At 34.9% G+C, this 17,748-nt stretch overlaps 1 protein-coding gene across 3 annotated transcripts in view; it reads right to left on the bottom strand.

The window, feature by feature from the left end:
- The window catches only part of tcf7 (transcription factor 7), a 55,301-nt gene that overhangs the window by 7,614 nt on the left and 29,939 nt on the right, over nt 1-17,748 (bottom strand). For all 3 annotated transcript variants that reach the window (XM_063011130.1, XM_063011132.1, XM_063011131.1), the window contains exons 4-8: nt 10,967-11,093; nt 8,070-8,157; nt 1,051-1,170; nt 579-741; nt 308-415 (exon numbers count right to left, since the gene is read on the bottom strand). In XM_063011130.1, the coding sequence (XP_062867200.1) occupies nt 308-415; nt 579-741; nt 1,051-1,170; nt 8,070-8,157; nt 10,967-11,093 (606 nt within the window). The remainder of the gene's footprint in view (nt 1-307; nt 416-578; nt 742-1,050; nt 1,171-8,069; nt 8,158-10,966; nt 11,094-17,748) is intronic.

The following is a 17,748-nucleotide window of genomic DNA, read 5'->3' as shown; positions in this document are numbered from 1 at the left end:
GAATATTATTTATCAAACAGACTCTTGGTTTCATAAATATGCAATAAAAATGTAAACTAATATATAAACTTAAAAACCTAATGATGTATCTTTCCTTAAAATGTCCAACAATATTAGATGCAATTAGATGCAGAAATATTCCACCGCACAGAACAAGCAGCTGCAGCTTTTAAAATATCCTAATTAAAACATACATCCTGTTAAATTTCTGTTTTTTTTTTTTTAAACACCTGTGATAAGTACTCCAAATGTAACAGCTATTGACAGAAATAAATGGGAAATACATAAAAAACTCTTGGTTACTCACATAGTTGTCTCGGGCAGACCAACTAGGATAAAGCTGCATGTGAAGCTGCCGCTCTTTCCTGGCCAGCTCATAGTATTTAGACTGCTCCTCGCGAGTTAGGGCATGCCACTACAGAACAAACATGCATTCAAACACGTACACACACACACCACACACACACACCACAATCAGTGCCAGCTTTAAACTGAAAGCAGAGAAATGTGGAAGAAAAAAGATAATTAGTTAAATGGGATAGTAGCGTGAACAGGATGCTTGTTTAGGGGTCCCTTACCCTGCGTCCTAGTATCTGATTGATAGCTGCACTCTCCTTTAAGGTGCATTCTGCAATGACTTTTGCCCTCATTTCCTTCATATAAAGCATGAAGGCGTTTAAAGGCTTCTTAATTACTGGCTTTTTGGGGTCTCTCTCTCTCTTTGACTCTGGGTGTGGCTTACTGCACAGGGTAAAAGATAAAAAGGTGAAGACAATGTATTTAATTGGTTCAATTGTTAAATATATTTAAATACTGATAAAATTCCATGTAATGTTATGTAATGTATGTAAAGACACAGTAGGATGGTTAGAGGTCTTTACCAAACAACAGTTATAGTTTTGTAAATAAATATTAACCACTTGTTTTTGTGTGATATATCCATTGACTTGCAAACTTCCAATCTTTTTCAACAGAGATTAGTTTAGAGTTTACAGAACAAAAGTAAAAAGCTTCTTACGCATACATGAACAAAAGTAAAAAGCTTCTTACGCATACATGTTCCTGTCAAACTGATCATGGTTTTGTTTGCCGGAAGGGGGTACAATCGCTGGGTGTGGAATTCCTGTGGGGTGCATACCAGATGGTCCTAGCATCAGAGAGTGGGGGAACCTTCACAAAAACAAGAACATCCAAGTAATTTATTTTACAAAGACTTGTGATATAGATGATGCTTTCAATAGGAAATGTAGAACATTTAGAAGAAGAAGAACCTTTATTGTCATTATACTTGTGTACAACGAAAGTTAGTTTAACCACTCTACAAAAGATAAAAAGAAGCAAAAGTATTTACATAAACATATGGATATTTACACAGAATAACCAGTACATACAGAAACCAGTTTACTAAGAAACCAAGGTGACTAGATGACAGTTTACACTTTACTTGCACTGACAAAATTTTTATCTGACCCTAATCAGTAACAAGTTGCATAGCCTTTTTATTTTTATATCAACTTATTGATACTCGCTAACCACAAACAGTGTTCACATAGTTTAAAGAGCATCTATAGTAAAGATAATACATGTGATTGGAAGAGGACAGGTTATTTGGTTTGGCTATTGGAATGGTTATTTGAAAAAAAACCACAACACTGTCTACATAACCAAAATGTTCAAAAAAATTGTTCTTTCTTCTAATTCTTTTTAATTCTGGATTTACTAATTCTCATACAGTACAGAATTAACATAATAGTGAAAGATCTGACAATGTCTAACAAAGCTAAACTGTCTGAAGCAAAAGCCACAAATAGCTGCAGGCACTTTGCAAGGGTAGAGGCAGCTTTTTTAGCAACTAAAGCATTAGGCACATCAGATTTCACTATTTCACTACAAAACTGACCTAAAGACAAGACATTGAGTGGACCACAAACAAAGCATAAGCTTTACACAGCATTAAGCAAAAAATTCTCTCTCTTTTTCTTTTTTTTTTTTTACCAATGTTTAACTAATATTCTACTAATTTTAACTCAATAAAAATCTCAGTAAACACAAACACATTTTTCAAATAACTTTTTAACTGCGACCCTGAATACACAAGCAGAAAAGATAATGATAATGAAATAATCATTTAATTCCCTAAAAGGTTATCCAAAACAAAATTGCATTGTGTACCTTAGTTAATATTTTACCAAATTTGAAAAAAATAAAGTGGAATTAAATTAAATTACAGTAGGTCTTCTACTTTTTAAACAACTTTAACATTAACAAAATGGCACTTTACTTGCACTGACAAATTTTTTAATCTGACCCTTATCAGAATCAAATAATTAGTGGAAATAAGCAATTAATTTCTGCTGCTACATATCCTTTTTATTTTCACATCATCATATTAATACTTATCATTTAAAGCTCACTAAGAAAATATTACCAGAAGTGGATGGTCTTACTACATTTTTCTTGAATGCATTTAAGAATTTGAGTTCCAGAGGCCTTCTTGTCTCAGATTAAGTCATTCATAACAACACCTTAAAAAGGCATTGTGCAAAATGGTGTCAAAAACCACTGCTAACCATATACCTCCCTTGAACCCTAAGAAAACAAGGTTCTGTTGACAGATGTGTTGAGAGTGGAACATTTTGGAACATATACAGGTCCTTCTCAAAAAATTAGCATATTGTGATAAAGTTCATTATTTTCCATAATGTAATGATACAAATTTAACTTTCATATATTTTAGATTCATTGCACACCAACTGAAATATTTCAGGTCTTTTATTGTTTTAATACTGATGATTTTGGCATACAGCTCATGAAAACCCAAAATTCCTATCTCAAAAAATTAGCATATTTCACCCGACCAATAAAAGAAAAGTGTTTTTAATACAAAAAAAGTCAACCTTCAAATAATTATGTTCAGTTATGCACTCAATACTTGGTCGGGAATCCTTTTGCAGAAATGACTGCTTCAATGCGGCGTGGCATGGAGGCAATCAGCCTGTGGCACTGCTGAGGTGTTATGGAGGCCCAGGATGCTTCGATAGCGGCCTTAAGCTCATCCAGAGTGTTGGGTCTTGTGTCTCTCAACTTTCTCTTCACAATATCCCACAGATTCTCTATGGGGTTCAGGTCAGGAGAGTTGGCAGGCCAATTGAGCACAGTAATACCATGGTCAGTAAACCATTCACCAGTGGTTTTGGCACTGTGAGCAGGTGCCAGGTCGTGCTGAAAAATGAAATCTTCATCTCCATAAAGCTTTTCAGCAGATGGAAGCATGAAGTGCTCCAAAATCTCCTGATAGCTAGCTGCATTGACCCTGCCCTTGATAAAACACAGTGGACCAACACCAGCAGCTGACATGGCACCCCAGACCATCACTGACTGTGGGTACTTGACACTGGACTTCAGGCATTTTGGCATTTCCTTCTCCCCAGTCTTCCTCCAGACTCTGGCACCTTGATTTCCGAAAACAGTACTTTGGACCACTGAGCAACAGTCCAGTGCTGCTTCTCTGTAGCCCAGGTCAGGCGCTTCTGCCGCTGTTTCTGGTTCAAAAGTGGCTTGACCTGGGGAATGCGGCACCTGTAGCCCATTTCCTGCACACGCCTGTGCACGGTGGCTCTGGATGTTTCTACTCCAGACTCAGTCCACTGCTTCCGCAGGTCCCCCAAGGTCTGGAATCGGCCCTTCTCCACAATCTTCCTCAGGGTCCGGTCACCTCTTCTCGTTGTGCAGCGTTTTCTGCCACACTTTTTCCTTCCCACAGACTTCCCACTGAGGTGCCTTGATACAGCACTCTGGGAACAGCCTATTCGTTCAGAAATTTCTTTCTGTGTCTTACCCTCTTGCTTGAGGGTGTCAATGATGGCCTTCTGGACAGCAGTCAGGTCGGCAGTCTTACCCATGATTGCAGTTTTGAGTAATGAACCAGGCTGGGAGTTTTTAAAAGCCTCAGGAATCTTTTGCAGGTGTTTAGAGTTAATTCGTTGATTCAGATGATTAGGTTAATAGCTCGTTTAGAGAACCTTTTCATGATATGCTAATTTTTTGAGATAGGAATTTTGGGTTTTCATGAGCTGTATGCCAAAATCATCAGTATTAAAACAATAAAAGACCTGAAATATTTCAGTTGGTGTGCAATGAATCTAAAATATATGAAAGTTTAATTTTTATCATTACATTATGGAAAATAATGAACTTTATCACAATATGCTAATTTTTTGAGAAGGACCTGTACAGTATATCCTATAACATCTGTTGTACAGCTAACACAGCGTTTTACTGTAGAAACATCATACTAACAGTAAAACATTGTTTTGGAAGTGTGATAAAACTGTAAAAAAAAAATTTTTGCTGTCTGTCTACAAGCATTTGGTTACAGTTGCTACTGTTATCAGTTCATTAGATTTGCGGTGCAACACTAAAGTAAAGTAGCAAAAGGTGATCCATACTACTAATACTAATACTTTTTACAGCACTGTACTGTTTTATTATTTTAGCCCACAACCAGTTTTATGTCTCGACGGGACTGATTTTAGTAAGGCTGAAAATAAGAAAAAGTGTAAGAGAGAAAAAGAAATGCAAAATTTTATTATTAATAAGGTTTACAAATAACAAACATTTTTTCCTCATACATGCTCACATCTTCTGAATTAAAATTTTGAGATGATAAAAATCTGTGAAACACTGAGTTATTTTCTCTGATTTGATCAAAATGATGCAGCACAAACACAAAAACATGACAAAAGCATGGGCAAGCTATGCTGTATGCAAGTTTGGAAAAAAAGGGACAGGGGACACAGTAGGTTTGTCTAAACCCTTAACACCAGGTCAGGTTTTGATAATACTTTACCTGGAGAAGGTGGAGTTGCTGGAGAGGCTGGAAGAGTAGGGCGGTCTGAAGCCACATGAAGAGAGTGGATACACAGGCTGACTTTGCCTGCAGGTAATTGGATGTGGAGTAGGAAACATAATAAATGTGAACTAAGCTTGTGGACCTGCTGCAAAATCCAGTGCATGGAATTCCTTCTTGACTGAAGTCATAACTTCAGATTACTATAAGCATTTGGGTTTAACTATAAAATGTCAAATGTGCCTCAACTAAGCCACAGCTTGAGTTCTGAATAAGAATTTTGCACTTTAAAGATCTTTGAATACAAATAAACATGTGTAATACCCCAATAATTGTTATGGGACATGTTTTATGCAGGACATGGTATATAAATGTTGGATAGCCATCTTTACATTGAATGGAATTTGCTTTTATTATTAGACATTAATACATAAGAGTTTTATGGCATCTTGGCTGCTTTGTTGAAATAATAAGGCATGGTTGTGCACTTGCAGATAGCAATTAAATATTACCAGTATCTTACCAGTGATTCTTTTTTCAGAAAAGTAGTTTTTTCTAAAATAAATGATATAGGATATGGTCAACAAAGCTGGGGAATCATTTGTATGTAAATTTGAGTAATTGTCATAATCCCTAATTTTATAAGTACAAGTATATTTATGACAATTTATGACAAGTGTCTAGACAAATCTTTAAATTGGGTGGGATGTTACTTATGTTTTTACACATACAGTGTATCACAAAAGTGAGTACACCCCTCACATTTCTGCAGATATTTAAGTATATCTTTTCATGGGACAACACTGACAAAATGACACTTTGACACAATGAAAAGTAGTCTGTGTGCAGCTTATATAACAGTGTAAATTTATTCTTCCCTCAAAATAACTCAATATACAGCCATTAATGTCTAAACCACCTGCAACAAAAGTGAGTACACCCCTAAGAGACTACACCCCTAAATGTCCAAACTGAGCACTGCTTGTCATTTTCCCTCCAAAATGTCATGTGATTTGTTAGTGTTACTAGGTCTCAGGTGTGCATAGGGAGCAGGTGTGTTCAATTTAGTAGTACAGCTCTCACACTCTCTCATACTGGTCACTGAAAGTTCCAACATGGCACCTCATGGCAAAGAACTCTCTGAGGATCTTAAAAGACGAATTGTTGCGCTACATGAAGATGGCCAAGGCTACAAGAAGATTGCCAACACCCTGAAACTGAGCTGCAGCACAGTGGCCAAGATCATCCAGCGTTTTAAAAGAGCAGGGTCCACTCAGAACAGACCTCGCGTTGGTCGTCCAAAGAAGCTGAGTGCACGTGCTCAGCGTCACATCCAACTGCTGTCTTTGAAAGATAGGCGCAGGAGTGCTGTCAGCATTGCTGCAGAGATTGAAAATGTGGGGGGTCAGCCTGTCAGTGCTCAGACCATACGCCGCACACTACATCAAATTGGTCTGCATGGCTGTCACCCCAGAAGGAAGCCTCTTCTGAAGTCTCTACACAAGAAAGCCCGCAAACAGTTTGCTGAAGACATGTCAACAAAGGACATGGATTACTGGAACCATGTCCTATGGTCTGATGAGACCAAGATTAATTTGTTTGGTTCAGATGGTCTCAAGCATGTGTGGCGGCAATCAGGTGAGGAGTACAAAGATAAGTGTGTCATGCCTACAGTCAAGCATGGTGGTGGGAATGCCATGGTCTGGGGCTGCATGAGTGCAGCAGGTGTTGGGGAGTTACATTTCATTGAGGGACACACGAACTCCAATATGTACTGTGAAATACTGAAGCAGAGCATTATCCCCTCCCTCCGGAAACTGGGTCGCAGGGCAGTGTTCCAACATGATAATGACCCCAAACACACCTCTAAGACGACCACTGCTTTATTGAAGAGGCTGAGGGTAAAGGTGATGGACTGGCCAAGCATGTCTCCAGACCTAAACCCAATAGAACATCTTTGGGGCATCCTCAAGCGGAAGGTGGAGGAGCGCAAAGTCTCGAATATCCGCCAGCTCCGTAATGTCGTCATGGAGGAGTGGAAAAGCATTCCAGTGGCAACCTGTGAAGCTCTGGTAAACTCCATGCCCAGGAGAGTTAAGGCAGTTCTGGGAAATAATGGTGGCCACACAAAATATTGACACTTCAGGAACTTTCACTAAGGGGTGTACTCACTTTTGTTGCCGGTGGTTTAGACATTAATGGCTGTATATTGAGTTATTTTGAGGGAAGAATAAATTTACACTGTTATATAAGCTGCACACAGACTACTTTTCATTGTGTCAAAGTGTCATTTTGTCAGTGTTGTCCCATGAAAAGATATACTTAAATATCTGCAGAAATGTGAGGGGTGTACTCACTTTTGTGATACACTGTAGAACATAATCTTTGAGAGCTATATAGCTATATAGCTTATCTGTTGGTTAAGAAAACAACATGTGTCATAGTCAAAAATATTGGAAGCCCTACATTTCTTTTAGTAAATGCATTACTTCTCCAAAAAATTGCACTTGCAAGTAGCAATTTTAATTGCTTTGGACTGGATTATTGACACCTTTTTAAAATGGTAAAGAATAATTGGATTTTAATCATGTGATTTACTCAGTACTTAAACTCACTTGTGAAAAGTAACATAGATATCACACCTGCAACAGGATGTGAGAACCAAAATTGTACAAAAGCATGGACAATCGTAAGGCTTTAAGTCAATCGCCAGAGAATGTAATGTTCCTGTTTTCACTATGAGCAATGTCATTAAGAAGTTTACACCACATGCCATTATAGCTGACTTCCCTGGGCATGGATAGAAAAGAAACAATTTTGGCAGATTGCAATGGACTATTCGGTTGGTAGGAGTATGCTATGGTAAGAAACCCAGGAGGACCCCACTGCTAATACAGAGACATAAAAAAAAGCCTGCCTGGAGTTTACCAGAATTTACCTGAAAAGCCACAATCCTAGTGGGATGGTACATGATTGTACCATTTACAGAAAATGAAATGCCTTTAAAGAAAAGAATACAGTTCCTTTAGTCAAACATGGTTTACAGGTTCACAGCTGTTTGGGAGTTGCTTTGCTATGTCTTGACTGTATTCTTGGCATCATGAAATCGAAAGACTACCAAACAATTCTGATGTGCAACCAGTGTCAAAAAGCTAGCTTTCAGATTTAATTATTTTTTACAATTTTATTACAGCTTACAAAACCTATTTTTATAACTTACCAACTCATTGTCGGGGGCATTTGAGCAACTCCACTGGGGGGCAAGGAATAGAAGCTGGAGATGTCCTGGGACTGATGTCGGTGAACACCTGTGAGGTACATTGATGAGAACAGGTGAGGTGGGGTACTGTTTTTAACAATATAATGAAGCATTGGTTAAGTAAGTGTATCATTAGCAGACTAGAAATCTAAGAGGTAAAATAGCCTCTTGTTAATGAAACATATTTTTTCTAAATAATTACACAGATAGTAAAAAAGTTTTTTTTTAAATCATCCTGAAATGTAAAAAAGTCACTCATAACTAATTACAAAAAGAAGAAAAATGAATGTGTTGAGCAGATGAGAACACTTATGTGAAGAAGATTCTTAAAAATACCATAGTGACTGTATTTATTATTCTTTTTAAATAATATTTTAATAATATTCATAATATTATACATAATTATTCATATTATTTAATTCATATTATTCATAAAATATTATAAGGTACTCATGTGGCACAGCGGTTTCACGTTAGCCCACTACTAAAGCACTAAGATTTTAACCTGGCTGGCCAGTTGTCTACACAGACATGATTGGTGATATCTGGGGGGTAGGGGATTCCAAATAGATCAGACCCAGAATAATACCAACAATAATAATAAGCAAATAATAATAATAAACAAATAATAATAATAATAAACAAATAATATAACAACTTAGCAAACAATGAAGGCCACTATTGTTTGAGCATCATGTCTGTTGATGAAATGCTCAAAGGTGGATGTTGATGATTTCCCACTGCTTTTACAGCAGGAGCCACAGTGTTGCAAAAGGAAGTTATGTGTCAACAGCAAGCACCTACCACTTAAGTGTAACTTGAAGATAACCTGTATTTGTACAAAAGAATGCTGTTTGATGACTGTGATTTGCCAATGCTTCAGGCATGTTTCTGGACTCAACACTATAAATTAGTTGAGATGGAATGTGACTGAGTCAATTTGCTTTCTGACTTTCCTAACAAAGCTATTCTATACAGGGTATAAACACAGCATATACGTGTCTCACACAGACCACTGATTTTTAAAGATTCTATGGAAATTTTTTGTTTTCTGGAATAAACATTGTTTCATTTCTTAACTAATTAAAAACCACCTGTCCTCTGACACACACACACACACTATTATATATACTATTTTATATATGGATAATGTATAATAATGTATAATGTATAATAGATCATTTTGCACAAATTAAAACAGATTTGCAAACTTCCAATAACGTCTCTGGGTTTCCAAGGCATGGTAATGTTTTTTTTTTTTTTATTCTGTTTCATTTGTTTTTTTTGTAGTAAAAAAAGTAATTATTAAATTGAATTAAATATTACTTTAATTTGCGTTCATGTGTAACTCTATGTGTAATATTATTTGCAATATACTGTAAAACTGTTAAAACATTTTATTTACAAATAATAATGTCAACATTTTATAGCACATCAAGCCACTTTTTTACTTAATAATTAAAGTTTAAATATTGATGTTTTAGCCTGTAAAATACTTTACCTTTTGATATTTGCAAGTTCTAGAAATATAAAGCAATTGAAATTGCTTCATATTATTGTTGTTGCTCTCAGTGGAGGCTGTAAAAGCAGTTGTAGACTGAGTAGTGGTAGTAGTAGTAGATGTAGCAGTAGTACTTATTTTATTATTTTATTCTTAACTTTAGATGGATTTGATTTTAAATAGTTACACTTTAAATAGATACTGATGTAAATGTAGAGATGGACAAAGTAGTGAGATTTTACTGATATTAGCAACTTTGAGAGTTATATTAGATAGCCTTTTATAGCTAATACATTATCAGTAAATACTTTTTGAGTTAATCAGCTGGTAATGTCAGCAAATGTCATCTAAGCAGTTAAGGGAAATTCCACAGATTATTTGGCTTGATGAAGGTAAGCAAAACTGTCTAGAATGAAATTATATATTTATGTTTATATTTAGCATATATAACTGTTAAGCTATAACTCCTTAAAGTATGTACTTTACAAATGTGTTTTTCTTTTAAAAAAATCATTGATCTCAAAAACACTTAATGTTATGTTTTTCAAGATTATTTAAAGTATGTTTTATATAAACAAGCATACAAAACATCAGCTCAATGCAAGATTATAAAAACATAGCTGTGTTTTAAACAGAGTTCAGCTGTATTTGAAGCAATTTGTAAGCATTTTGCAAAAAATACATTCAAAAAAAATTTTAATTGAAAATTCTTTAAATGATTGTTCTTGTGAAAAGATGTTCTTAAAATTATAAAGAAGCATACTAAAATGACTTATCCATACAGAGCAGATAATCTGTTGGTCACCAAAACCATAAAGTGAAAGTTTCTTGAAGGTCTACTGATGAGTGGACAGTACAAAACCGTTTCATAAATATAATATGGGTAGTACTTAAAAGCAACACAATATTATGGGCACTGCCTGTGTACTTGGCTGCATCCTTAAATATGAGATTATTTTGTCTACTGACACTTATGATTTAATAATATTTAAATCCAACAATATCTTGTTGGATTATTTAATACTATGATATTCTTGTTTACCTTTAGAAATGTCTTAATGTATTGTCCAACATACAATATCAAGTTGTCTAATATTATGTAGGTATGGATATGTTGTTATTGATCAAATGTACTATTGCCAGGGGCTCCACAGAAGTTTTTGCTTTTCTGTGGCTATAGTGAAGCTTTCTTGTGGCTATAGTGAAGCTATAATCTTCTTTGACAAGGTAAAAACAAGAGCAAAAACAAACTCAAAATGGCAGAAAGATAAATATGATTTATTTATTTATTTTCATTTGATTTATTAAGTCTGATCATATTTATTATTTTTATTTCTCTTCTTAAACAGAGACATACCTGTTTTCTGGCTCATCTCTGAGGGCAGATGCTGAGGAGCTGGGTTAAAGTGTTCATTGGTATAAGGCAGAAGTGATGTCAGTGGGTGCATCCCATGTGGCTGCTGCACCACTGACACTTTATTAGCCTACAAAACCACAGACAAAATCATATATGAGTCAAGTAAACAACATGGCTAAACGCAGATGCTCTAATATCTTAGTCTAAGGGACAAATGGCTTATTTGGAAAATCCTTCCATGGCCACAAAAGACATGAAAGAACTTGTTTTCTTTAAATATTTTGTTTACAAATGGTCTTAAAAAGCAGTGTGTTTAAAAAGCCTAACAAGCATAAAAAAGTTTAATTTTTGTTGTAAACTGTTGACTTGTAATTTTACATTGATAAATACTTCTAATTTGATTTACATATAAAAATAAAATACAAGAAAAAAGATGTGTGACAGTCTGACTTGATGTGTACCATTGTGAATTCACAGCACAAACCTACTAGGGCTATTTCAAAGGACTGGGGTTTAAATGCCATTTTCTTTAATGGCTGCAGAATTTTATACTGATTTAGCCTGACATCCTATAAGCAATTATATGCTCTTGAAGTGGTTTTCCATGTTCAGATCTTTCTTTTCCAAACCCACTGAGGTTAAATGAGCAAACATCTTTAACATATAATTATCAACCTTCTATTTAAGCTTACCCTTCATACAACTTAAGATAATTATATTCCTGTCATTATAAGATACAAAGCAGCACACCCACCCAAAGTACAAGCCACATAGTGATCTTTTGGTCACTGTGACATCAAAGTAAAATTCCAATTAGATATCAGCTTAGTGTGCCATTCATCAGTGTAATCTAATTCAGTGACCAAATGATATGATGTTAACATAAAGACATTTTCTTTTATCTTACATTTATTTGAACATGAATTATGCATTAAAGAAGACCATGTTCAACAGATCAGTAGAAATGAATGATGGATTCATGGTACTGACCACTAAGGGATCCCATGGCCCATCTGCATTTAATTTTATTCACAATGCAGATAGAACACACGAGTTTAATGTATTCTTTGGTTTTAGACATGTACAGTGCTTTTTGAAGAAAGTATCCTTTTACCAACTAAACTTTGAGTCATGTTTTAATCTATTTGAGCACTGATACTTTACACACTCTAGATAGATAGACAGCCAGACAGACAGATAGACTGATTGATAGATAGATACATAGATTGACAGACCCCAAAACAATGATCTAAAAAAATATATCCTAATGTCAACTACTATGTTTTACCTGACCTTCTTCATCTTGGTCAGGATCACATTGGATCTCAAGCCCAAACTATAAACAAGAAAATACAGCCTGCTGTAGAGCACCACACGGACACAATCCTTTTCACAGTTACTTTGCCAAAGCTTGTATTATTGGATGACTTCTTCCTCTCACATTTTTGCACTTATTTATTTTTTTATATTTATATATGGTCATCAAATTCAGAGTGAGTGTTTACATGTCAAAAACAATTTAATTGTTTAGATGAAACATATATTGTCAATATATTGTCTTTGTTCTGTTTTCAATTAATACAGGTAAAAAATTGCAATCAGTTTTTATTATCTTTCCTACTATCCTAACATTTTGAAATTGGGGTTTTATATTTATGAGAATACTTGTGACATAGTTTAGACTGTTGATTACAAGAGCACTTTGGTTTTAGCTAAGTGGTCTAAGTATGTGGGCAATAGTTAAGTCTGTGGGAGAGCAAAGTAAGTCATCAACTTTCAAAGCTGCCCACATTAAATCAACAGTCTAAAGATGGGGATGAAGTCTATATAAAGGAACTAACGTACATAAGAGTTTTTTACCCGTTTCCCTACATTTGGATAAGGTTTCACATTATTGCACAAAATAGCCTAATATTTACAGGTAAAAAGTTGATTTTTTTCCTTTTGTTTAGATTTACTGTAACGTAAAAAATAATTTCCTTTCTGAGTGAAAGTGAAATTAGCAAAAAAAATTCCAGTGGTCTTTAAAACCTGTATAGGTATTTTTGTTGTATTGTGGGTAACAGTGTGTGGGATTTTTTGAATTTGCATCTATTTTATTTAAACTACTTTCAAATCACAAAACAAACTGTAAATTACATTTAAACAGGCTGACATTGTGCTAAAATCTGGAAATGATTTGGCAGCTCTTAGATGGAGAAAATAAAAGCCAGTTAGCCAGAGGTTCAAAGGCACTACAGACATAACAAGATAGACATGTTTAAACACACACAATTCAACCATTGCCACTGCACCCACACCTGATCTTACTCTCCTTCCTAATTGTTTAGCTTCACTTAGGTGGGCAATCAAAAAATAATTTATTCACTTTGGAAATGTTTATAAATAACTAACAACAATAACTTCCTACATTTCTGTTCATTTACACTTTAATTATATGTTATTTTTTTAATAATTCTTTAATTATCATATGTCAGATTTTTGTAAACTTTGTTGCAAAAAAGTCCTTTCCTTATGATTGTTAAGTGTTTTTCCTGATTGGTTCCGGTGATTTCTGGAAACAGTGACTTGCACATTTTTAAAACCATGAGCCCATTTACATATTTTTATATAAAAAGAATATAATATGAAAATAATATTTAATAAAGAAATACAACAGCACATTAATAAATATTTCTCAAAAATAAATATTTACTCATAAACATGTTAGTGTATGGTAGGTTTGCATCTATCAGATAAAACTGAATGGATTTATAATAAATTAATTTTAATTTAATGTGAACGAATTGGCATAACGAATTCATAACAATGAATTAATATACCAGATATTCATTATTATTATTATTATTATTATTATTTGATTAGCCAGGTTTTTACAGTTTTTACTTTTTTTTAAATAATCTATAGTGTTTTCCTGATTCTTTACCATTGTGCTGCAGGGAGCAACATATCTTTTTAGTTTTAGCTTTATGTGTGAGTTCATGCCCAGTAGGCATGTTTGGAAACCTTCGGGCAGGTGTAACCACAATTTAATTTTTAAAGCTCTGTAGTGTTTATACAAACAAGACCAGTGTTCTTCCACTATAAATAAAGTGTATAAAACAGATTAACATCTGAAGAAACTGTGGAAACAATAGTCTCCAATGGATGTCAATCATACTACAAATTAAACATATTTAGAAACATGTTAAGACAGCTCTAGGAGTAATAGTGAAACCTAGGGGCTGTTTAATTTTTTTGGGTATTTCTTGAGGCTCTTTTTTAACAAAGGGAAATACCTTAATGTGTTAGACATACATTTAGATTAAATTCCACTTAACATTTAACTTAACAAAACATTTTTACATATAACAGTAAGTAAGAAATTGCTCATACACATTTACAAAAAAGTTGGGACATACAAATAAAAATACGAATCAAAATTTAAATACAAATAAAAATAAAATCAGTCATTTTAAAAATGTCCATATTTAATGTTTAACCCTATCGACTTTATCGATTTTCATAATACAGTGGATATAAGTCTCCACAACTTATAAAGCCAGATTTTTGTGATCAAAATGAGACCAAGATGAACTTTTTCCATCTTTAAAGTGACATATTGTGACTATCTGTGCAATTTCATTGAAAAACAAACTGAAATTATTTGGAGGGAAAATAAAAATTTACAAATATGAGGTTGCATAAATATGCACACCCTTAAACTAATACTTGATTTTAGGACACAATTAGTTGAATTTATATAGAACCTAATCTTATACCTGCCTTTTAGCTTAGTCGTAAAAGAAGAATATGAAGAACAAAGGTGCAGACTATGTGGTGTCATAGCTTGGGTGCCACAACACTGAATGATCCACCACCAGCAGTTAATCTGAATTTAGTAACAGAAAAAACTATCAGATGACCCAAGTGATCATAACAGACAGTAAGGGTGTAAAAGTCCAGATACATAGACTGGTGCCAGAACATGCAGAAGGTTTTACATCAGCAGGAGAACTTTAAACTGAATACGGAGCAGGACAGGTAGCCAGTGTAGCTGACAAAGAACTGGAGTGATATAAGCCGACTTTTTAGAATAAGAGAGAAATCTAGCAGAAGAGAACGCATTGGAAGATAATATATGGCTTGTTAGGGAAGTGAATAAAAAGGGCAGGATTGGTTAATTCTGAACACAGACACATCCATTATTATAAAATGGCATGCACACTTATGCAACCACATTATTTTAGCATTTTATTTTCCTCTCTAAACAATTTTAGTTTGTTTTTCAATTAAATTACACAGATTATAGGTCACAATAAATGTAGAAAAAATCTGAAATTTTTTATCTTGGCTTGATTTTTTATATCCACTGTATGGCAACTCTTAATTTGATAGTCTGGGATCTTTTGTTGGATCCAGAGCCAGTAAATTTGACAAAGTGACTGGAATTCCAAAGAAGCTAAGATAGCATTTTGCAGTGCAAAATGCAATACTCTGAGGAATATTTGTTTGGGTAGGTGTTTATTCTACAGCAAGACAATAACTTAAAGCATGCCTCCAGGCTATGACAGAACTTAAGAATACAAAGAACAAGATGGCAGGCTTCAAATTATGAAATCCCAGCACTGTTTAGAAAAACTTTTTGAGCCATTTTTGATTTCTATCATAGAAAGCATGACTCAAGCATGTTCAGATCTGCAAAAGGTGGGCACACCGATTAGTCAAAAAATTTAGTTTTTATTTGAGAGATTGGTCAACTTTAATCTGCATAATTATTACAAACCCTAAGAAAATTGTGGTGTTAAAAATACTTTGACCTGGTTTATTAGGGACATTACATATCTTGTACTGTTTTCATTTGAATACAGGCCAAAACAGATTTGCAAATAAATGGGTGTCTATCTGGGTGTCTATCTGAGATCTGGGGTTAACATGTATGGACTGTATAGGAAGGGCCACAGCCAACTTTAGTTTCTGCCAAGGACACCAAGGACTCAACCAGACTATTAGGAAGGCTGTCTCAGTACTGGGGGTGAAATTGGCCACAGTGAAGATTGTGGTTGAGAGGCAGATGCTGGCAAAGGTGTCAGCAATCATGAGGAACCCCTTCCACCCACTCCATAAAACACTACAAGAACAAAAGAGTACACTGAGCAGCAGATTGTCCCTGCTCCCCTGCAGGAAAAAAGCTTCCACAGATCATTTCTCCCTGCAGACACCAGACTCTAATTCAGCTAAAAAGCAATGCATAATCATCTTCACTGGACACTTTTACTGCAGTTTATTTAATATATGTTTCTGGTCAAGTCTGTTCTGTATGGAACCTTTTTTTTGATGAATGGGTGCAATCCTTCTTAAATACTAAACAGCTACATCATTATAATGCAGCATTCATATTCATACAGATGTAATATTAATACAAAAATGTAATTACGTAAGTAAAGGATATGTATAGCTCTTACACTGTTGTCCTACCTACAGTTTAAGTGCATGCTGATGCCTAATCTTGTTTGCCTTGTGTTGTAAATAGAGCTGCTCTTGACCCAGTCTTGCATGAACAATAAAGTATGTATAATCACATTTTCTTGACTGTTTTTTGTTATCAACATTTTGACTGCCAGATGAAGCATGGAACCAGTTTTACATTGTAACACCAACAGAACCCATTTGGGTGCTATATAGAACCATTTTAATTTACAGCACATTGGCCATTATTCTGAAGAACCATTTCATGATGCAAAGAACCCTTTAAACATACAAATAAACATGTACTTTATTTGCACGTATGTAAACCCAGACAAAAAATAAGTATAGCACATCTTTGTGCAAAATAAGCAGGATCAACAATACAAACATTTACCACTACAAGTGGCAACATCGTCATTGTTCCTTCCACTCGCAAGCAACTCAGCTTATCAATGCTGTTAATAAATTATAACTTATCCAAATAATGGATCCCTGGGCTCTCTGCTGAGTTTGTCTTGGTATGGTTTCCTCTCAGCTACTTCAGCTTTCACTGGTACGAAGGAGTATAAAAATAATGCAAGTGTATTTTCTGCTACTTTCACTGCACCGGTAAATAAAACAATACCTGGTGCCTTGGTTACATCACAGACATTAAACACACGTGTACAGTACAGTTTCCTATCAGAAATACAAAACATGCTGGCTGGATTAAAAAATTTTTAAGCATGTGTTAGGAAAATATAGTAATACAACAAATACACTGACTAGGCATAACATTATGACCACTGACAGGTGAAGTGAATAACACTGATTATCTCTTCATCACGGCACCTGTTAGTGGGTGGGATATATTAGGCAGCAAGTGAACATTTTATGCTCAAAGTTGATGTGTTAGAAGCAGGAAAAATGGACAAGCGTAAGGATTTGAGCAAGTTTGATAAGGGCCAAATTGTGATGGCTAGACAACTGGGTCAGAGCATTTCCAAAACTGCAGCTCTTGTGGGGTGTTCCCGGTCTGCAGTGGTCACTATCTATTAAAAGTGGTCCAAGGAAGGAAGAGTGGTAAACCGGCAACAGGGTCATGTGCGGCCAAGGCTCATTGATGCATGTGGGGAGCGAAAGCTGGCCCGTGTGGTGGTCATAATTAGTGTAACTAGTTATGTTACACTAACTAGTTATAATTAGCCTAATTAGTGTAACTAAGCTTAACTGCTTTCTTTGTAAATAGACTGTTTTATATTGATACAAAGAACGTTACCACACATACTAAGTTTATGTGCATCAATGACTGTGTTCATTTGCTGCATTGCTTGTGCTCATTCTGAAAAAAGACA

This window comes from Trichomycterus rosablanca, chromosome 16 (assembly GCF_030014385.1).
Source record: "Trichomycterus rosablanca isolate fTriRos1 chromosome 16, fTriRos1.hap1, whole genome shotgun sequence".
NCBI classification, from domain to species: domain Eukaryota; kingdom Metazoa; phylum Chordata; class Actinopteri; order Siluriformes; family Trichomycteridae; genus Trichomycterus; species Trichomycterus rosablanca.
Note: the sequence above shows the minus strand (reverse complement) of the source record. Positions and strands in the feature narration are given on the sequence as shown.